Source organism: Phascolarctos cinereus, unplaced genomic scaffold (genome assembly GCF_003287225.1).
Source record: "Phascolarctos cinereus isolate Bilbo 61053 unplaced genomic scaffold, phaCin_HiC Scaffold_726;HRSCAF=1367, whole genome shotgun sequence".
NCBI classification, from domain to species: Eukaryota; Metazoa; Chordata; class Mammalia; order Diprotodontia; family Phascolarctidae; genus Phascolarctos; species Phascolarctos cinereus.
Window position 1 is genome coordinate 117,735,426 of NW_027556098.1, and position 22,086 is coordinate 117,757,511.

At 42.0% G+C, this 22,086-nt stretch overlaps 1 protein-coding gene across 1 annotated transcript in view; it reads left to right on the forward strand.

The window, feature by feature from the left end:
* The window catches only part of LOC144454521 (kalirin-like), a 185,964-nt gene that overhangs the window by 136,447 nt on the left and 27,431 nt on the right, over positions 1 to 22,086 (forward strand). The window contains exons 19-21 of the mRNA XM_078146748.1: positions 16,791 to 16,818; positions 17,244 to 17,415; positions 19,580 to 19,701. Of these exons, the coding sequence (XP_078002874.1) occupies positions 16,791 to 16,818; positions 17,244 to 17,415; positions 19,580 to 19,701 (322 nt within the window). The remainder of the gene's footprint in view (positions 1 to 16,790; positions 16,819 to 17,243; positions 17,416 to 19,579; positions 19,702 to 22,086) is intronic.

The following is a 22,086-nucleotide window of genomic DNA, read 5'->3' on the forward strand; positions in this document are numbered from 1 at the left end:
GATCTTTATGGGGCCATTGAATGCAACCCCCTCATTTTACACATGAGGAAACTGAAGTACAGAGCTTAAGTGACACCCAGGATCACGCAGGGTCTGAGGCAGGCTTTCAGCTCTTCCTGCCTTTGTGACTCCAAGTTCAGTACCCTAGCCACTGCACCATACTATCCCTGGGGGGGGGGGGGCAAAAACACCCTTATAATCTTCTGGAAAGTGTCCTCAAGTGGGCAGCCAATATGGGAGGAAAGATTAAAACTCATAAAGTCTTAGCCAAAATCGCAGAACAGTGGCATACTAAAATAAGGATAGGATACTTCCTGCCCATCCCAGCCTCCCCAGGCTAGGGCAGAGAACAGGTCCAGGGGAGCCACGCGGGTGTTGGAGGAGGGATGGGGGAGAAAGAAAACATTTGCTATCAGGAGACCTTCTGCCACCCAGGCTGTGTAAACAATAAGAAACTGAGCAGAAATAGGAGTGGGTTTCTCCACTCCTCTCCCTGTGCTCTGAAAACTGGCTTGTGAGGACCAGGGCGTGGGCAAGCAGGCTTCCTGGGGAAAGATGCGATGGGTGTCAGCTCCCAGCCAGGAAAAAGGTTTTTATTTCCAGAGCTGACCTTCATCCCAGCCTCCCTCCCTGCTTCAAAATCACAAGTCTCCAATTCTTTGTGCCACCTCGCCCCCCAAAATCTCTTCCCAATAAAGGGACAAGAAAACCAGCCTACCCCTCCCTCCCACAAAGCCTCCTTTGGCCTTCGCACCCCAGATTTAAGGTTTGCAAAACTCCCCTCTGGTTTTTTCAAACCATCAAGAAGCAATAGAACCAGGCGGGACCAAGTGGCCAACTTTCCATGGATAAGCGGCATTGTAGGCGAAGAAGTGTAAACTGCCCTCTTGTGGAGAGGGAAGGTGAAGCAGCACATTCCTCTCATTTTCTTTTTACAAAGTATTTTCTTTGTAACCTATCTGCTGAGTTTGGCCGGCCAGCCACTGCATGCCAACTGCTGTGTATTCAGCCATGGCAAAGAAAAGGAAAACAGGAGGGGAGCGTGCCAGGGAGCACTCCTGGAGAAATGGAATCCTAGGGCTGGAAAAGGACACTGGAGATTAACCACCACCCCCATTTTACAGATAATGAAACAGAGTTCCACAGAATGGAAGATACTTGCACAGAGACTCCAAGTAGAGAGCTGGGACTTGAACCAGGCTCTTCTAGCTCCAAATTCAGTGTTTACATTAGTGTAGCCGCTGCGTCTGATGTTTTCCTGGTTCTGCTTACTTCATTCCACATCGATTTATACAAATTTTTCCATATTTCTCTGAGCTCCTCATAGCCATCAATAAACCCAATCACATATATCTACTCATGCAAAGTACAGCCTGGGATTCAATCAGCTGTCTCCAGAGAGCTAATTTTTCAGCTGCTGGACCCCCATGGGAAGAGCAGATGGGGTGGGTCTGTGGACTCTTTCTCACCCACCTTCTTTCCCAGCCATTCACATAGAGCCTTCTTCATCATCCTAGAAGCTTTTGAAATCACTTCTACCACCAAAGCCCATGGCACTGCCCACTTTGGGTTTGGTCAGTCATGGCCGGGAACTAGAGACAACAGAGCATAGTTTGGAGCTGGGCGGAGCAGCCACCGAAGACTAAGAAATGGTTTTTTTTGTTGTTTCCCCCCACTCCCAGAAGTATTTCATGCAAACAACACCCAGAACGAGATCAATCTCCTGTTTCTGAGAGTCATACTGATACAACAGACTTCTGTTTTACCTGCAAACGGTGGTCAGATCATAGATTTAGAGTTAGAAGGGACTTTAAAGACCATTTATCTATACTCTTATTTTATGGATAGAGAAACTGAGGTTTCCAGAGGTGAAACAGCTTGCCAGAGGTCATATAGGGAGCAAGGGGTAGAGCAAGTTATAGACCCCAGCTCTCTAGCACCAAATGAAGGTGTTCATTTCCTGAACACTTGGCAAACATTTTCACAGACAGTGAAGGTGAGTAATGAGAGGCACCCTGGCAGTAAGGGGTAGAGAGCTAGCCGGGATCCAGCTGCCTCTGTCACATAGTGCCCAAGTGATTCTGGGTAAGTCCCTTAACCTCTCAGTGCCTCAGGGAACTCTCTAAGACTATGATTTGTAGAGAAATTGCTCACCTTCATCAGTCAGCAAGCCCCTACCATATACCAGATTCTGTAGGAAGCTCTGGGAATATAGGAAAGGCAAGAGACAGTTCCTGCTTTCAGGGACCTCACAGCCCAGAGGGCTCTACTCTTCTGGACTTCTCCATCATGTCCCAGGAACTGCTTCATCCTGCAAGATCACTCCAGCCCTGGAACTTGCACCTCAGCAGTACCCTCTGCCCCTGAGGCCCCTCCCTCTCTCCGATTGGAAGGTGGAGAGCCCTTCCCAGAACCTCCATTTAAGGGTGCCTACCCTACGCTCCTCTGGATTCTCCATCATGCCCTCATAGGACCTTCCAACCCTCCTCTCTACCCTCACCCCCCCAAACACACACACACACACACACACACACACACACACACACACACACACACTCTTTTCAAATTCCTTCTTGTGTGTTGTCTTCCACCATTAGAATGTAAGCTTCTTGTGGGCAGGAACTGTCTTTTGCCTCTCTTTGCATCCCCAGGACTTAGCATAGTGCAAGGCACACAGGAGGTATTTAATAAATGTTTATTGACTCACTAACTGATGGGGGAAACAACATGGAAACAACTACTGTGTGTATATATATATGTGTGTGCATACACACACATACACACACACACACACATATATATGAAAAGGATATGGCAAACCACTCATCTCCACAGACAATATTGGCATGCTATGCTCTGCAGGGTCAAAAAGAGTCAGACATAACTGAATGACAGAACAACAAATATATATATATATATATATATATATATATATATATACACACACACATACACACACATACATATATTCATATATGCACACATACACACACATATACATACATATACTAGGAATGAATAGAGGGAAGGCACTAACATTAAGGTAAATTGGGAAAGGTTTTTGCAGAAGATAGAATTTTAGTTGGTATTTGAAGGAAGCTGGTGGGTAGAGATGAAGAGGGAGAGCATTCCAGATGTGGAGATTGAGTGTCTTGTTCAAGGAATAGCAAGAAAACCAGTGTCACTGGACTGAAGACTATGTGGGGGGAAGTAAGGTATAAGAAGACTGGAAAGGTAAGAGGGAACCAGGTTATGAAGGGCTTTAAATGCTGAACAGAGGATTTTCCATTTGGTCCTGGAGGTGACAGGGAGCCACTAGTGTTTGTCAGAGTAGGGAGATGCCACCATCAGACCTGCACTTTAGGAAGACGAGTGGGGAAGATGGACTGGGGTGAGAAGAGACTGGAGCCAAGGAGACCAATCAGAAGGTTATTACAATAGTCCCGGCATGAGGCAATGAAGGCCTGTACCAGGGTGCTAGTATCATCAGAGACGAGAAGGGAACATATCAGAGATATTACTAAGGTAATGTTGACAGGACTTGGCAAGAGGCTGGATATGAGGCGGAGATTGGAGAATGACACCTAAATTTCAGGCCTGGGTGACTGGAAGGCTAGCAGCGCCCTTGACGGTAGTAATAGGAAAGCTGGGAAGGGAAGAGGGTTTGGAGACAAAGATAATGAGTTCTATTTTGGACAGGCTGAGTTTAAGATGTCTACAGGCCATCCAGTTCAAGATGTCTAGTAGGCAAGAAAGGGGTTTGGGCTGGATACACAGATATGAGTCATCAGCAAAGAGACAATCATTGAATCCATGGAAGCTGATGAGATTACTAAATGAGCTAGAATAGAGGGAGAAGAGGAGAAAGCCCAGGACAGAGTCCTGGGAGCCACCCACTACTGGTAGAGAGACTTTACCAAGTAGTCTTTTTTTCTGAGCCTCACAACAAATCTGTGACATTGATGGGGTAGGTATAATTATAGCCATTTTGTAGATGAGGAAAGACAGGAGCAAAAGGGTTAAGTGATTTGCTCATGGGTCATACAATTGATCACCCATTTGTCACAACTGGGTCACAAGTTGGTCACCCAAATCCATTCAATCGTTAAACATTTATTATGTACCTATTGTGTGCAGTCTATCAACATTCATTAAACATCTACTATATGCCATGTACTGTGCTAAGCAATATAGTACACAAAGAAAGGCAAAAACAATTTCCTGCCCTCACAAGAGTATGCCTTCTAATGGAGAAGACAACATGTCGATAGCTAGGTACATACAAGATATATACAGAGTAGTTGAAAGGTATTCTAAAAAGGTAAGGCATTAGCAGCTGGGGGGAAAGGAGGTAAAAACTCAGATCGAAAGGAAGCAGAGATGTCAAATATACATCCTGCAATACTCTCCTGGGCCAGAGCCAGATTAAAATATAATTGGGAAATATTTAATAAAATAAATAAATATACAGTAAAACATAGATAGCATTACATTTTAAAACTAAGTTGATATACATCGTGGTGATTACGTAGGGATTAGTGCCCACCCTCTCCCCTTCTATTTGAATCTGTTGCCAATGGTGTAACTGAATAGGCACTGCCTCATCATCATCACCATCATCATCACCATCATAGCTAACATTTACATAATGCTTACCATGTGTCAGGCATTGTGCTAAGTGCTTTACAATTATTATCTCATTTCATCTTCACAACAACCCTGGATGGCAGGTGCTTTGAATACGCTCAATTTTACAGTTCAGGAAACTGAAGCAAACAGAGGTTAAGTGACTTACCCACGGTCACACAGCTAGCAAGTATTTGGGGCTGGATTTAAACTCAGGTCTTCCCAACTCTAGGCCCATTGTGCCACCTAACTGCCCCAGGAAGGTAAGTCACTGAACCTCCCAGGAAGTCAAAGAGTAGGTACAGCTCTAACAAGGCAGAAGGAGTTTCCTCATCGGGAGATGTCTCTGCCAAATTTAATTGGAGGTTCTATTCCTCCCAAAATGTACCAAGCAGTGTGCTAAGGAGGAGATACAAAGATAAATAAGACCATTGTCAGTCTGGGGGGCAGCTAGGTAGGGAAGTGGATAGAGCACTGGTCCTGGAGTCAGAAGGACCTGAGTTCAGACACATAGCTGTGTGACCCTGGGTAAGTCACTTAATCCCAATTGCCTTCAAAAATAAAATGAAATAAAAATAAAACATTTTCCCTGTTTTCAAAAGGCTTCATAATGCTTCATAAAGACACTGGCTTGGAGTTAGAGGACTTGACCCTGACACCCAGCTCTGAGACCTCCCAGCCACATGTCTGTGGAAAAGTCACTTCACAGCCCTGACCCTCAGTTTCTTCTGCTTTGCAATGGGGTCAATAACAGTTACACTACCTTCCTCCCAGGGATTTTGTGAGGCAAGTGTGTTGAGATACAAAAGTGCTATAGAAAATGAATCATCGTTACAGCTACTATTCCAAACTCTTGGCACCCAGACTAGCAGACTGGAACACTGCAGGATGAGACCAATTTTCTTGGAGAAAATGCTACTCGTTCCCTTTTTAACCAGACTGCTATCAATGATTGTGAAAGGGGAGAACTGCCCCCCCCATCTAAACATGCTTCCTAATTCTTCTGTGACAGGGCTGCTTTGCCTCTGGGGTCTCACTGGCTCCACAGACAAGGACCAACTTTTCTCAGTGACTCATTTGCCCAGAGAGGTCAATGAAAAGGGGTCAGTGAAGAAAGGCCCAGCTGAGAGGCTCATGGGTGTCTCAATCAGACTCAATTAGAGCTGACCTGGCCTGGCTGTAGTCTGGAGGCCTAGCTCATCTCATCAGGCTGATGAATAATTAGCTATATATGGCAACTTTTCCTCTCCTCCTTCCTCCTGAGGCCCAGACTGACTTTATAAGGAAAAAGCAGTGCAGGCTTCCTTCACATTCTAATGCCCATTATTCAACAAGAAGGACCATTTATTAGCTAACTCAAAATGCTCTTCACCCCTATATTCCTACTTGGGGTGGAGAAAGAGGAAGACTCCTGAGCAAACAGTCCTCTCTGTCATGCATCTTGGGTAAACTGCTTCTTTTGTTCGGTCATTTCAGTAACATATGACTCTTCATGACCCCATTTGGAATTTTATTGGCAAAGATACTGGAATGGTTTGCCATTTCCTTTTCCACCTCATTTTACAGATGAGGAAACTGAGGCAAAGAGGGTTAAGTGACTTGCCCAGGGTCACACAGCTAGTAAGTATCTGAAGCTGGATTTGAACTCAGGTTTCCCTGACTTCAGGCATGGCAATCTATTCACTGTGTCACATAGCTGCCCTAAACTGCTCCTTACTTTGGGTTAATGGTTACTGGAGCAGCTGTCTGACTTAGTATAAGAAAGGAATATTAGACTAATAGGAAAAACAGGAGTGGGGAAACCAAAACCCTCAGCTATAAAGATTCTATCCACTAGCTGGACTAATAGGTACAGGTTGAAAAGTACTTAATGTACTTAAAAACGTACTTCAAAAAATTAGCCCAACATACTCGCAACCCTACAGAATTTCTTCTTCCTCTGTCTCTAACTTTTCCCAATTCACCTTTTTTCTCCATTCCTTTTTGTCCCTTTCATCTACCCCTGCCTCCCTTTCCTCTTTCACCCTCTTTTCTTTAGTCCAGAGTTTGGGGAAGCTGCAACCTCGTGGCCACATGTGGCCCTCTAGGTCCTCAAGTGTGGCCCTTTGACTGCAAAGGGTTAGGGTTAAAAGGCCACACTTGAGGACCTAAAGGGTCACAGGTTCCCCATCCCTGTCTCAAACTCTCCCCAGTAGCCATCTACACAAAGCAAGGAGCAATTTACCCAAAAGGCATAGCAGAGAGAGGTACTTTGTTCGGGAGCCTGATATCTGTGTGCCTCTGTCTCACCATCTGTTCAGTGGTAGAAACGGATGCCAGGATGATGATAAAATGAGCCTTCACCCACTTAACCTCACAGGTGAGCCCATTTAGGAAGCAGGGCAACTTCCATGGAATTCTAAGGTAACAAGCCCCACTAGGAATGGCCCTCTAGACTGGCCCTGGAGACACATTCAAGAACGTGAAATAGTAAGAGGTGGCATATGGATCTGCATGCTGGGATATCAGTTGGAGCCACATTGCCTGAGAACAGAGGACAGCTGTATTTGCTGCCATTAAAATTTGCTTGCTTTAAAAAGATACAAAAACTGGGAAATAAGATATACAGGCAATGGGGTATAGAAATCTATCCTGCCCTACGGGAAAATAGAAGGAGAAGGGGATAAGAGAAAGGGGGCCGGTGATAGAAGGGAGGGCAGATTAGGGGAAGGGGTATTCAGAATGCATGCCATCCTGGGGTGAGGGGAGGGACAAGATGGGGAGAAAATGTGGAACTCAAAATCTTGTGGAAGTGAATGTTGAACACTAAAAATAAATAGATTAATATATTTTTTTAAATAAAAAACTAAAAAGAAGCAAAAGCGGAGAGAAGAATCAGGGGAAACAAAACTGGGGAAGTTAACATACCATAGTGCAGTCAGCAAGCATTCCTTATGTGCCAGGCACCGAGCTAAGTGCTGGAGATACAAAGAAAAATACATGTAGAGATACCATAGACCTTGTAGTAGTCTGATCCTGCCATTTTACAGATGAGAGGCTAAGTGACCACAACCACCAATCCTTCCTTTGCTCATTCTGCCTCACTCCTAAACTCAATCTGCATCTTGACTGAAGTCTCTAGATACTCCCCTACCTGAAAGTCCCATCAGTATCTAACCCTTCCACAAATCCAACACAAAACTCAGTTATCTCTTCTCTTAAACCTAGCCCCTCCTGACACCCTATTGAGGGTACCACCATTCTTGTAGTCCCCAGAACTCACAGCCTATGACCCATCCCTCTAGACTCTTCCCTCTCCCTCATCACCCACATCTAATCAGTTGCCAGATCTCACTGCTTATCCTACCACATCATCTCTTATAGTCATATTATCCTCTCTAGACTGCCACCAGCCTGATTCAAGCTCTAATCACCTCTCCCTGGGACTACTGCAATAGCTTCCTATCTGGATTCCCTGCTTTCCAGTCTTTCCTTCCCCAGTCAATTCTTCACACTCTTGTGAAAACAATCCTTATCCAGTACAGGTCTGACCATATTGCTGTACTGCTCAGGAATGTTCAGTGACTTCTCTGTGTCAAAATACAAGCTCCTTAGCTTGGTATTTAAACCCCCTCATAGTTGGTTCCCAGTCTTCCTTTCCAAACAACTTCACATTACTATCTTCACAACCTACTTTTCAGAAAACTAAGCTCCACTGTGCTCCCTAAACTCAGCACTCCATCTGAAGCCTGCACAAGCTATCCCAACTGCCTAGAATGCACTTCCTCCTCTCTCTGCCTTATATAATCCTTTGATTCTTTCTAGGTTCATCTCAGGTGTCGCCTCCTCCTCCTGGAAGCCTTACCTGACCCCTAGTGGTTAGTGCTATCTCCCTCCTAAACTGCCTCGCATTTGCTCATTTGTATAAAAGCGCACTCTCTCTCTCTCAGTAGAATGTAAGCCTCTTAAAGGCAAGCAGAGAAGTTTGCACATAGTAGGGGCTTAATACATGCTTAGTGAGTTGAACTATTATATTAAGTGATTTGCCCATATTTGTATCTGTAGTAAGTAAGTAATCCAGACTAACAGGCAAATGACAAATTCAGAGGTTTTCTTACTATGCCAGTGGGAAGGGAAATGAGATTGTAAACTCCTCCATGACTGGGACCAGAACTGTGCAGCACCTGGCATTTAGGAGGCATTCAGCAAACTGTATTCCGCATCCCAGCTAGAAAGGAAAGAAACAGCATCATCCCAAGTGTAGCCAGGAGAGACGACCCAGAGGGAAGAGCAGGAGGAAGGATGGTGGATGCAAAAGAAAAAAGAACCTATTTTACCATTTGGTGCCCCTGGCTGTGCCCTTGAGGTCTCTGACTTGTCATGGGCACTTACTAATTTGTTTAAAAGATTAGGATATTGCAATAGAAAAGGTCAAATTCTTCCAGGCTTTAAGAAAAATAGCATAAAATGGAAAAAGGGGAAACAAGAGGTCTGTATTTCTAGTTTGAGGCTCATGACATGTTAAGAAAATCTGCAATTACAATGTGCCTTGCATTCCTTTATGAATGAGTAGAGGTTTAAAAAAACATCTTAAAATCCTAGAACCATAGAAGGCCAAAGGTGGAAGAATGCAACTTTGGAGATGAAGTCTAGCCCCCTTACTTTGCAAGGGAAAAAACTGACCTGGCTGTATCTCAGGTTGGGAATATCACTCTTTACACCAACCTGTCAAAAAATAAGATCTGTTTGGTCTCCAAGATTACAATGGCATTCATTGCTCTGTGCCCTCTTTCCACCCTCACTCTATCAATCCCTCACACTTTCTACTTACTGTCTTAGTCTCCCCCAATCCTCCTCCCAAATAGTTTCTATTGAAACTAAACAGAATGAGACTAGAAAAAAGAGGCAGAATATAAAGGTTTAGGTAAGATACATGAAGACCTTCTTGGCCATGGGGGAGGCAGGAACAAGCATTTTTTTTTCAGCACTTACTGTGTGCCAGGAAATATACTAAGCATTTTACAAATATTGTTTCACTTAAGGACTGATAAACCCTAGAATACATGTTAGGGGCAGACAAGAGCAATTTCTTCTGGAGATCATTAAAATATAAGTAGATTTTTCCTCTGATATTGAGTGGATTGACCGCGAGCCTACCTGAAGTAACAAGGATGGATTCTGTGATCACAAAAGACTCCTTCCCAGCTGTGCATTTGTGTATGTTAAATAGTTTAATTCTTCCCCTTTTCCCAATAAAGCCCATGACCCAATTTTCTTTTTCTTTCTCATCTCTTCCTCTCTTCCACTGTGCCATAATTCCTTCCTGTCCTTCGTCCTCTGTACTACAGGCGGGGAAAACTAAAATCACTTTCTCACCTCTGAAAGTTGGGTTCCAGGTGCATGACTCTCAAACCATCATCTTTCCTAAAGAGTAAAAACATGGTATCTAGGAAGTGCCTTTCCCCAGAATCCCCTGATTCTGAAGGACATTCCTTTTCCTCTTTTCCTTTTCCATCCCAGGACACAACCCACTGAGGATCAAATCCCTGGGTTCTGCAGGAAACAAACTTTCCCCAAATGGAAGGGGACTAAGTCTCATCTGCTATTCATTGCTTAGATCTTTGCTTAGGACAGCTTACCTCCTCTTACAGAGCATGGAGAAGATAAATAATTGTATTAAATCCCCACTACAGCAACTTATTCATTTTCTTTAACCCCAATCAGATTCCTTCGGTGTCCTAGGCAGCAAATAGTTCTGTGCTGTTTTTGACAACTAAGAGACATTTAATGAAAGAGGAGGTTTTGTTTTTCTCTGGATTTCTGGAGAAGTTGACCTTGCATGCTAAAATTCTAGGTCAAAGCAGGGTCTCCTCTTGGCTTGGGGGGGAGATATGGGCAGCTATGTGGTACAGTAGAGTACCAGGAAGACTCATCTTGTTGAGTTCAAATCTGGCTTCAGACACTTACTAACTAGGTGACCCTGGGCAAGTCACTTAACCTTGTTTGCCTCAGTTTTCTGATCTATAAATGAGTTGGAGAAGGAATTGACAAACTACTCCAGTATCTTTGCCAAGAAAACCCCAAATGGGGTCACAAAGAAACAGAAACAACAATAAGAAATAGAGAACAGACCTACTGGGTCTACAGAGGGCCTTTTTTCTGCCCAAAGCCAATATATTCTATTCTGTGCTCCACTGGGTTTTCCTCTGGCATGAGCATCATTCCCTCCTGCTGTCTTCCCATTTTGAAGAAAGTGCTAGAACACTGGATTCTTTCATGGGAATGGGTCACCTTCAGTTAGAGGTTTTCTATTTGGGGGTAAAACATTCCAATCTTGCTGCCTTCTTTTCAATCTTTCCTCTCCTTCCTGAAGTAAACCTGCCCTCTGCTGTTCACATAAAGTCAAATTCCTAAAGCAGATTCCCCATATCCCCCATACTCTCCCTTTTAAAAAAAAAAAAACTTGAGAATTGAACCCTCAGCACCCTCAAGATTGTTTCACCTCCAGCAAGGACCTCCTGTGGGTATCTTTGGTTTAGTTTACATTTTCTTTTCTTTCTTCCTCTTTCTTTCTCCTTCCTTCCTTTTCTCCCATCTTTCCATCTTCCTTTCATCTTTCTTTCTTTCCATCTTCTTTCTTTCTCTCTGTCTTTCTTTTTCTTTCTTTCTTTCTTTCTTTCTTTCTTTCTTTCTTTCTTTCTTTCTTTCTTTCTTTCTTTCTTTCTTTCTTTCTTTCTTTCTTTCTTTCCTGACAACTAGATGACTCAGTGGATAGAATATTGGGTTTGGAACCAGGAAGACCTGAATTCTAATCCCACTCAGATACTTACTGATTGTGTAAGTTATCCTGAGCAAGTCACTAAATTTCTCTCAGCCTGGGCCCTCATGCATAAATGGGGATTAAAATAGCCTTTACATCACATGGTTGTTGTGGGGATCAATTAAGAGGACATGCATAAGGCACTTTCCAAACTTTAAAGGGCTATATATGCTGTTATTATTATTAGTCAGCTGCTTTCATCTTTTTTTAAAAGATCACTTCTGGTACCTCACAGCTCACAAGAGGCTGTGATGTTAGAGTCCAAATGTAGTGGTTCTACTGTTATTGGTGGAGAAAAGAATTTTTTTAGAAATCTTGACAGATCTCCATTTTTCACTGCTCATTGTTTTCTCAGTTAAATCCTTAAATGAACTCAGGATGATGGGATTTGGTTGGGCCTTTTCTCCGGCAAAGTATGTCCCATGCATATGTCAAAATCATGTAGGACTCTTTAAAAGAAGTAACCAAAAAATAACTTCAACCCTCTGGTTATTAATAATCAACAGGAACACAAGGCACACTATCTGACTGCTAGTGGCACTACTGGCACCAACACAGAGCTGACCGAGGCAGGAAGAAGAGACTCACCCCAAGTCATACAATGAATAAGTCTTAGATACAGGATGCAAGCCCAAGTCTTCTCTACTCCAAGTCTAGCACTCTAACACAACACCACCCTCCCCAAATTAATGTTAAAACAAGGCAAATGACAGGGCATGGGCCCAACTTGATTTGTTATAGGTGCTGTTGTTGTTGTTGTTTGTCCTTCATCCTCGAAGAGGACCATGACATCAGGGAGGGGATGCCATGACATGCAAGTGAATTGGATCTAAGTGAGGGAGGGCCGTGCAAAGTCACCAGCCTCACTTTCTCCTTCGAAGCCGTGGCATGCTGTCTTCATGGAGGGTGTCCAGCACAGAGCCCAAATGGAAAAGAGTTTCCTTATAAAGGATGAAGGCCTATGTACCGATTTGTTTGCCTATTTGCCTGGTTTTAAAGAGGGGCTTCTATTTGGGGGAGGGAGAAGAAGGACAGGGGAAAGTATTGGAACACTTCAAAATTAGCAGGAGAAAACAAAAGAAGTTCAGAAGTGGACACAAACAGGGTAATTTTGTTAGTACCCACATAAATTACTAAAATCAAACATATGCTTTTAAAAAACAAACTGCAACAGACACAATTCTATATATAATCCTATTTTTTGTTCTTTGTATATCAGATTATTTCTGGTGATAATTAAGTTGATAATTTTTTAAAGTTTTAAATTTTAAATGATGCAAACAATGTATTGTTGTTCAGTTGTATCCAGCTGACTCTCCACGACCCCATTTGGGGTTTTCTTGGCAGAGATACTGGAGTAGTTTGCCATTTTCTTCTCCAGCTCATTTTACAGATGAGGAAACTGAGGCAAAAAGGGTTAAGTGACTTGTCCAAGGTTACACAGCTAATAAGTGTCTGAGGCCAGATATGAACTCATGAAGATGAGTCTTCCTGACTCTAGGCCCTGCACTCTGTCCACTGTGCCACCTAGCTGCCCCTTAATCTCTCAGTGCCCCCAGGTAATTTTCTAAGGCTAAAAGATTCAAAGACGTTGCCATCAGTAGAATGAGTTTACTCCCTGGGAATTCTCTTCACTTATGAAATCAGGTCTGAACATGCTGACAAAATGAGCACCTTTAACTCAGTCTACTTCCTGGCGCATATTCTACACTGGAGCCATACTAAAGCTCTTACCATCCCTGCTGTACACATGTATACACACACACTCACACACACACACACACACCACACACACACACGCACACACGCATACACACACACTCCTTTCCCCTGCTTTTCTGTCTTTGCACATTTGCCCCTGCCCAGAAGGCTCTTCTTTCCCTTCTACTTGCTGAATTTCTGTCAATTCCTTTAAAGTTCAGGTCAAATATCACTTCCTCCTAGAAGCCTCTCCCATCCTTCCCCCATCCAGTAAAAAATAAGCTTTCTTCCCTCTCACCTCCCTTAACACTGCATGAATACCTCTCTACTTACATTATCTGCATTAAAAATTCCTCCTGCAAAGCCTCATCATGGCTTGGAGGGGATCCTTGGCTACCAAAGTCACTGCCAGAAGAGCACCAGCCATGCCAGCCTCTACCACATTAGGAAGGCTTTGTCAATGGTCCAGGCAACAGACTAGGTTTGCATTTGGAAGATCAGCCTAGCTAAATACTTGAAGGCTCTTCACCAGTAGATTGACAATTTGATGAAGTCTTTGGTCATGATAACCAACAAAACCAAGTTATTTGTCTAGTTATCAGATTTCCCCACTAGACTGGAAACTCCATGAGGTCAGGGACTAGGCTTTATATTGCTCCATGCCTAGGTTAGTGTGTGGAGAGACAGAGTAGGTGCTTAACCTATAAGAAAACCATCTATACCTATATCTAAATCTATATCTATACACATATTTGTGTACATATACAAACCTATATATGTATGTGTATGTATATATACATACACATAAATATATATGCACACATATGTGGTTTTATGTATATATTCATATACATGTTTTTCTCATGTATTAAACACCTAATAGGTATATATGGTTACATATAACCACATGCATGGTTATATATAACCATATATTTATATATGTGATTCTTATTACACATCTAGTCTGTATCTCTTTCTATATAGATATACATATATACACATAAGTATGTAATATTTGTCAACTATACATATTTATGCATACCATAAATTATGGTAGGGAGCTGAGGTCATCTCATCCAACCCCCTCATATCATAGATGAAGAAACTAAGGCCCATGGAGGTCGTGACATGTCATTAGTGGCAGAGTTCCTTCTGTAAACTGAGATTCAGGAGCTCCAGGTTCTAAACCCACCTCTGCCCCCATTGTTATCTTGGGTCAATCACTTTCCCCCTCTCAGCCTCAGTGTCTGTTACACTGTGAGCTCCTTGAGAACAGGGACTGTTGCCTATCTTTGTATCCCTAGCACTCAACAGTGTCTGGCACATAATACGTGCTTGGTATTTGCTGACTGTCCTCATTTGTAAAATGAAGAGGTTGGGTAACAGGGAGGTGACACAGTAGATAGAACACTGGGCCTGGAGTCAGGAAGACCCGAATTCAGGTCTTACTTGACTACTTACTACTTGTGTGACCCTGGACAAGTCACTTAACCTCTGTTTGTCTCAGTTTCCTCAACTATAAATTGGGGATAATAGTACCTGCCTCACAGGGTTATTGTGGGGAATTGAATGAAATAATATTTATACAGCACTTAACACAGTACCTGGTACATACTATATTGTTACTATCATTATCATTATTAGGATAATGCTAGGTAACCTCGGGGCAGGTAGGTAGCATAGTGAATAGAATGCCAGGCCTAAGATCAAGAAGACTCATTTCCATGAGTTCAAATCAAGCTTCAGACACTTACTGGCTATGTGACCTTGGGCAAGTCATTTAACCCTGTCGGCCTCAGTTTCCTCATCTATAAAATAAGCTGGAGGATAAAACGGCAAACCACCCTAGTATCTTTGCCAAGTAAACCCCAAATGGGGTCACAAAGAGTCAGACATGACTGAAACAACCGAACAACAACAGGAAACCTCTAAGGTCCCTTCTAGCTGGAATGTGCTATGAGCTATAAAAAGGAAAGGATTACAAGAAAAATTCCTACCTTCTTGGAATAGTTTAAGAATAAACCAAGTAATCTCTATCCAGGTACCTTTTGCTTATCCTTAAATAAGCAGAGGCCAAAAGGAAGATACAGAGATAACTCAAGGCCTCATCAAGTACTCTCATACTGGTAACCCCCCAAAATGGTTAATCAATTGGAATATGTTCTTGCCACTGTGGAAATTGAATGACCCAAGTGTCTTTGAAAGTTGGTGCCCCTGAAAGAATGGGGGACATAGGGGAGAAGATGAAGCAAAGAGTAGACCATTAGTAGGGTTTTGAAAAAAAAGAAGAAAACCCTTTAATTTTCAGCAAAGTTCCATTGGATTTAATATACAGGGAAGGCAGGAAATTGTTGTGGGTTGGGGGAGTGATGTCCATTGGGTGGGTGAGAGAAAGGACAATAGCTCATGAGGCACACAGACAAGCTAGTCAGTCCTGTTTTAGATAAAGATGAGAGAGGCTATATAGTTTGGTGAAAGTTAGAGGTCATGGCTTCAAATCCCATCTTTGCCATTTATTACCTATGACTGGGCAAATGACCACCCCTCTGGGCTTCGGTTTTTCCTCATCCATAAAACTAAAGGGTTGAATTAGATGCCTTCTAAGAGCATATGAAATACTAATCACAGCTCACATTTTGAAAGAATTATAGTCTACCAAGCACTTTCCTTCCAACAAACCCATGAAGAATAATAGCTAGCATTTATATAGAGTTTTAAATTTTGCAAAACACTTCACAAACATTATCTCATTTGATCCTCACAACTCTGGGAGGCAGAGGTTATTATTATCCCCATTTTACAGGAACATACTATTGTTCCCCTTTTCACAAAGGAGAAAACTGAAACTCAGAAAGGCTAGGTAACTTGCCAAGGGTCACACAGCTGATAAAAGTCTGAATGAGGATTTGAACTCTGGTCTTCCTGACACCAGGTCTGGCTCTCCTCCCACTACAGAATGCTGCATCCTAAACTGAGACTTGAGCCAAGATCTATTGAGACAGACAGTAGGTATGAGGAAACTGAGGCAGTCAGAGGTTGACTTGCTCAGGTTTGCATGGCTAGAAAATGTCCAACTTAAGTCTTCCTGACTCTCTGTCTAAATGCTCTATCCATTTCACCCCTCAGCGGCCCTGAACTACCTACCATGAGATAGGTAATGCAAATGTTTCTATCTTCATTTTTGCAGAAGCAATCAATAAGCATTTATTCTTTTAACTTAGTTTTTTTTTTAATGAGCAAAAATCTATTTTCTCTCCCCTACCCCCAACCCCTTCCTTCTCATTAGGAAAACAAAACAAAACAAAACTCTTTCAACAAGCATTTATTAAGTACCTACTATGCACCTGGCCACATGTTGGATACGAGGTATACAAAGACAGAAATGAAATATCTCCACCATGTCAGGAAGCTTACATTCCATACATTTCCAAAAGAGCTGAACTGATTTACAGAGATTTACTGGTCACAGAGCAACAGTATTTAAACCCAAGTCTCTCCTGATTTCATGTAGAGAACCGTACCACTCTACCTGCCTAAGGAGAAAATTAACCCATATACTTGTGACAGTCAATGGATTTTGGCTGAATTTTACCCAATTTTGTTTGTTTCTTTAATTGCTTACAAATAAAATAATTCTCTGTTGGTTTTTCCCCCTTTTTTTCAGATCTTGAATCCAAATTTCATCCAAGAAGGTGAGTTAAAGAGAAGTATTTGAAAGTTAAAAAACATATTGGGTGACATTAGAGAGTTTTCTATGGACTCCGACCAGGGAGGAGTAATTCAGACTGATTAGTCAACAATAACAACAAGCATTTATTAAAACACCTACACTGTGTCAAGAACTGAGCTAGGTCAGGAAGATGCAAAGTCAGAACAAAACTGAGTCTACCCTCAAGGAGCTTATATTCTACTGGAGGAGATGATGCTAGAAAGATTAGAGGGGAGTGGAAAGTGTGCTGCAGAACAATATGCTTAGCTGGTGGTTATTCCCATCATTATCACCTGGGTCTACTTGTGGAAGGCATGGGATGGGGAGGGGCGGGGTGAGGATGGACAGTGTTGTTTGATTGGAGGTGTGTTTTAAGCTTGCACTGGCTGTGTGTTATTTGGATTACAGTTGCCCCTGAATTCCTCGTGCCCCTGATGGATGTGACCTGCTTACTGGGTGATACCGTGACCCTGCAGTGCAAAGTGTGTGGGAGACCAAAGCCCAACATTATCTGGAAGGGCCCTGACCAGAACATCCTGGACAATGACAACAGCACGGCCACATACACAGTCTCTTCCTGGTAGCTGCATGCCCCTCCCCTGATCATCAGCACCCACTCCTCTACGAGCAGGGAACCCTTTTTACCTTAACCACATAGAGCAGAGTGCTCCTGAGGCCAGGTTTATAGGTCTCCCAGAGTGGCCACCTAATTTGTCCCAGTGAAAAACTTCCTTGGACCTAGTTCTTTGGGCCTGGAGTCAGAAGATCTCAGTTCAAGCCTCAGCTTAGGAGTCAGCATCGTGGACAGAGAGCTGGACTTGGTGTCAGGAAGCCCAGAGTTCAAATTCTCATTCAGACATTTACTAGCTGTGTGACCCTTCCAAGTCACTTAGCCTAGGTGAGCTTCAGTTTTCTTCTTTGTTAAAATGGGATACTATGGAAAGCCTTTTACAAGCCTTAAAGCACTATCTAAATGTGAGTTATTATTATTACCATTATTACTACCACCACCACCACCACTATTCCTACTACTACTATGACTACTTCTTTACTATTCCTACTACTACCACTATTACTACTACTATCATTATTACTACCACTAATACTATTGCTACTATTTTATTATTACTACTATTACTATTACTACTACTATCACTACCACTACTACTCTTACTACTACTGTTATTACTATTGTTACTACAAGTATTACTACTACTACTACTACTACTACTACTACTACTACTACTACTACTACTACTACTACTACTATTAGTACTATTACTACTACTATTACTACTATTTCTAGATGTATGACCATTTAGCCCCTCTAGGCCCTGGTCTCTCTATCTGTAAAATAAGAATAATAGAGGCAGATGCAGAAGAGGATTTTATACCTGTAGTATCTACTTCACACAATCCTCTCCTACTCCCAGGGTTTCACCATATTGGTGATCTACTTAGCTCACTATAGCTCAGAACTCCTGAGTCAAAGTGATCCGCCAGACTCAGCCTTCTAGCAGCAGGGATTTCAGGTGTGTTCTGCCAAGTGCACCTGAATTTATCTTAAGGGCTTAATGTGAGGGTACATTTCAGGATGCATGTTTCATGAAACTTAACCCAGGCTCCCAAATTGCGAGCTATGGCTATGGAGTACCTGCGAAATGTGCCTCCCATATCCTCTAAATTGTCAAGTAATTATTTGGGCGTTCCCTAAATGTGTTAAGTCTTGAAATAGTTGAATGGAAGGGCTTCTCCTTGATACTCTGTTAGTCTTCCTTTTTCATTTTCTTAAATCAATAGTGAGAGGCAGGGTGTATAATAGATAGAGAGCTGGCCTCAGAGTCAGGAAGACCGGGATTCAAATCCTGCATCTGACAAATATTGGCTAGACCAAGCAAGTCACTTAAGTTCTCTATGCCTACATGAAATTTCCTAAGACTACAGTTCTCTATGCCTACATGAAATTTCCTAAGACTACAAGTTGTCAAGAAGGTGCCAGTCTTTAATGGCAGAAGAAAGTCTTCTCCTGGAGCTCTGTACACTAATGAAATTACCAGTTAGGTCTTGTGAAACCAAACAGAATGAAACAAAAACCATCTTTCCTTTCTTGGGGGTTGGGGGAGACTTCTAATGATGGTGAGAATAATGATGTTGGTGACACCTTGTGCTTTCAAATATATCCCATCATTTGATCCTTACAAGTACTATTATCTACATTTAACAAATGACAAAGCTGAGGTCCAGAGAGGTTTAGCCATTTACCTAAAGTCACACACCAAATTAGTAACAGAGCTGGGACTCAACCTCATGTCCCTGGACTCCTAATCCAGTGCTTTCTCCACTAGACCATGCAGTTCCACATCAGTCTGTGAGTCCACAGTGTGTTTTTTCTCTTTCCCCACTCCTGTCCCCTTCTCCCCATCACCCAATGCACTTATTCAATTCAACTATTCCTAATCTATCTTTTTAACATCCCAACAAATAACAAAAAGAATTCACTCCCTGGTTGTGGTGGGTGGCGGTTTGTTGCTATTGTTGTGTAGTGTTTTAACGTGCCTCTTTTAGGGAGTTCTATCATTCACCAGTTAGTGGTTGATCACTTATAAACTGCATGGGTTGGTAGCATAATCCCAGACTCAGCCTTAAACTAAGGCCCTCTGAGTCAAGCCAGTGATTCTAAGAATGCAGGAGGGGAAGATGGGAAAATGTTCTCCTAGATTTGTGAAACAGAACCTTTTCTCTAGTGATTCTGGTGAAATCGCTCTGAAGATCTGCAACCTGATGCCCCAGGACAGTGGGATTTACACATGTGTGGCAACGAATGACCACGGGACAGCATCAACATCAGCTACAGTCAAAGTGCAAGGTATGGTACCTTCTTTATCAATCCATTTAAATTGGCCAGCAAGGGACCCACCTGAGCTGCCAGCAAAATATGTAGAATCATGCAATTAGAGTTCTACAGAAAAGAGAGCTCAGAAGTCACCTAGTCTGACTCCTGAACCCTATCAATGGCTTTTTATTAAGACAAATGAAATTTATTTTTCAAAAGAAGTCTTGTCAAAGCCTTACCATCTGCCCTGTCATTGCAACCTCAAGACCACCAGATCTTTCTGCCTACCCTGCAACTTGAAACCTCTTACGTGTGTTGTCTCCTCAAGTTAGAATGTGAGCTCTTTCAGAGCAGAGTCTGTTTTTCATTTTTAGCGATATTCCAAGCACTTTATGGGGGCAGCTAAGGTGGTGCTGTGAATAGAGCACTGGGCCTAGAGTCAGGAAGACCTGAGTTCAAATCCAGCCTCAGACACTTACTAGCTGTGTGACCCTGGGCAAGTCACTTCACCCTGTTTACCTCAGCTTCCTCTTCTGTAAAATAAGCTGGAGAAAGAAATGACAAACCACTCCAGTATCTTTGTCAAGAAAACCCCAAATGGGGTCAGAAAGAGTAGGACATAATTAAAACAACCGAACAACAACAAAAAAGCACTTAACACAGTGATGTGTACGTATATTAACAGAGACAGAGATGGCGAAAAGGAGATGAGAGAAGCTTAATAAATGCTTTCCATTCCATAAAAGCCAATATTTTACAATCTATTACCTGTAAGGCAGAAATGTCTCAGCTGTTACCTACAACAATGTAGTATTTTATACCAAGAAAGCTCCTTCACTGAGCTCTTATGCTGTTTCCAAGTTACCTAGAGTCAGCATTCTAAAGTAAGCTAAGAAAAATAAACTGCAATATTTTTAAACTAGATAAATATATAAAATGCTAAAAATCTTGTGGAAGCCTATAAAAATATTCTTTTGTTATACCCAAATCAATATATAAAACTATGTAATTTCACCCAAAATTGCAAAATGTCTTCAAGAATAATCCTGTCTCTGTTGGTCCAAGGTGAGGAATTACAAGATTAACTAGTCTGGTTCAGAGAATTCAAAGACTAGAGAGATAGGCACATTCACCTTCAGCTATCTACAAGGTTTATTGGATAATTGCATGCAAGGTAATAATTCTCACCCAGAGACATTACCAGGGCATGCAAGGAAACCATTCTAACCTAGCACCATGTGTGCCTTGTTCAATGCTGTGGGATGTCTGAAACTAACACAGAGATCTCTGAGCAGCTCTTACGAGTCTATTATGGAGTCCTGTGCTCCATAATGCATGAATTTCAGTTAGACAAGAAGATTTCCTAAACAGCAGGGGTCAGTCAGTTAGTAATTCACCTGGTAGTGTAGGGGAAAGAGTACTATATTTGGTGTTAAAGGCCCTACTTGGCTGTTATGGACTTGGGACAAATCACTTAAGCATTATAGATATCTGTTTTTTTCATCTGTAAAATAAGGAAATTGAAATAGATGGTCTCTAAAACCCCTTTAAGCTTTTAAAGAGACAAATATGATGTAAGATGAAAATAGTCAGTGTTGGAAGACAGGTACATTAATGAATTGTTGGTAGAGCTGTGAAATTTGTTCAAATCTTATGAAATGCAATTTGGAATTATTTGAGAAAAGTTGCTTAACCATTGATTCTCTTTGATGCAGTGATCTCACTGCTGGGTATAATCCCCAAAGAGTTCAAAGACAAAAAGAAAGAACCCATACATAACAAAATACAGTAGCTTTTCCCTTCCCTTTGTGATGACCAAAAACTGGAACAAAGTGAGTGCCCATCAATTAGGAAATTTCTGAACAAACTGTGGTATATGAATGTAATGGAATATTATTGTGCTATAAGTAATTACAATTATAATAAGATAATATTTGGAAAGTACTTTGCAAACCCTAAAGTACTATATAAATGATAGCTATTATTATAAAGTACTCTGAGGAACATGGGAAGATTTATATGAAGTGATGCATAGTAAGGAGAACCAGGAAAAGAATACATGCAATAGCCCCAATAATGGAAATGATAACAACACTAAAAATCCATGGAACCCCAAATAATTGTAATGACCAATCTTAGTTTGAGAGACTTGCTGATTAAACACATCTTCCTCTTCTTGGTGTGTGTAGGAGAGGACTATGGATGTTGAATGTGGTGTAGTCTATCAGATTTGGACATTGTGTCAGTTGACTTTGCTAAAGTGTTGCTCTTTGCTACAAGACAGAATTCAACACGGTGGGGGTAGGGGGTAGGGGAAATGACTAGTATAAAAACAAAAAATAATACTCTTAAGAAAGAATTCCTTCTAGTTCTAAATCCCAAATATGATCATAAGATGATAGATTTGGAGCTGGAAGA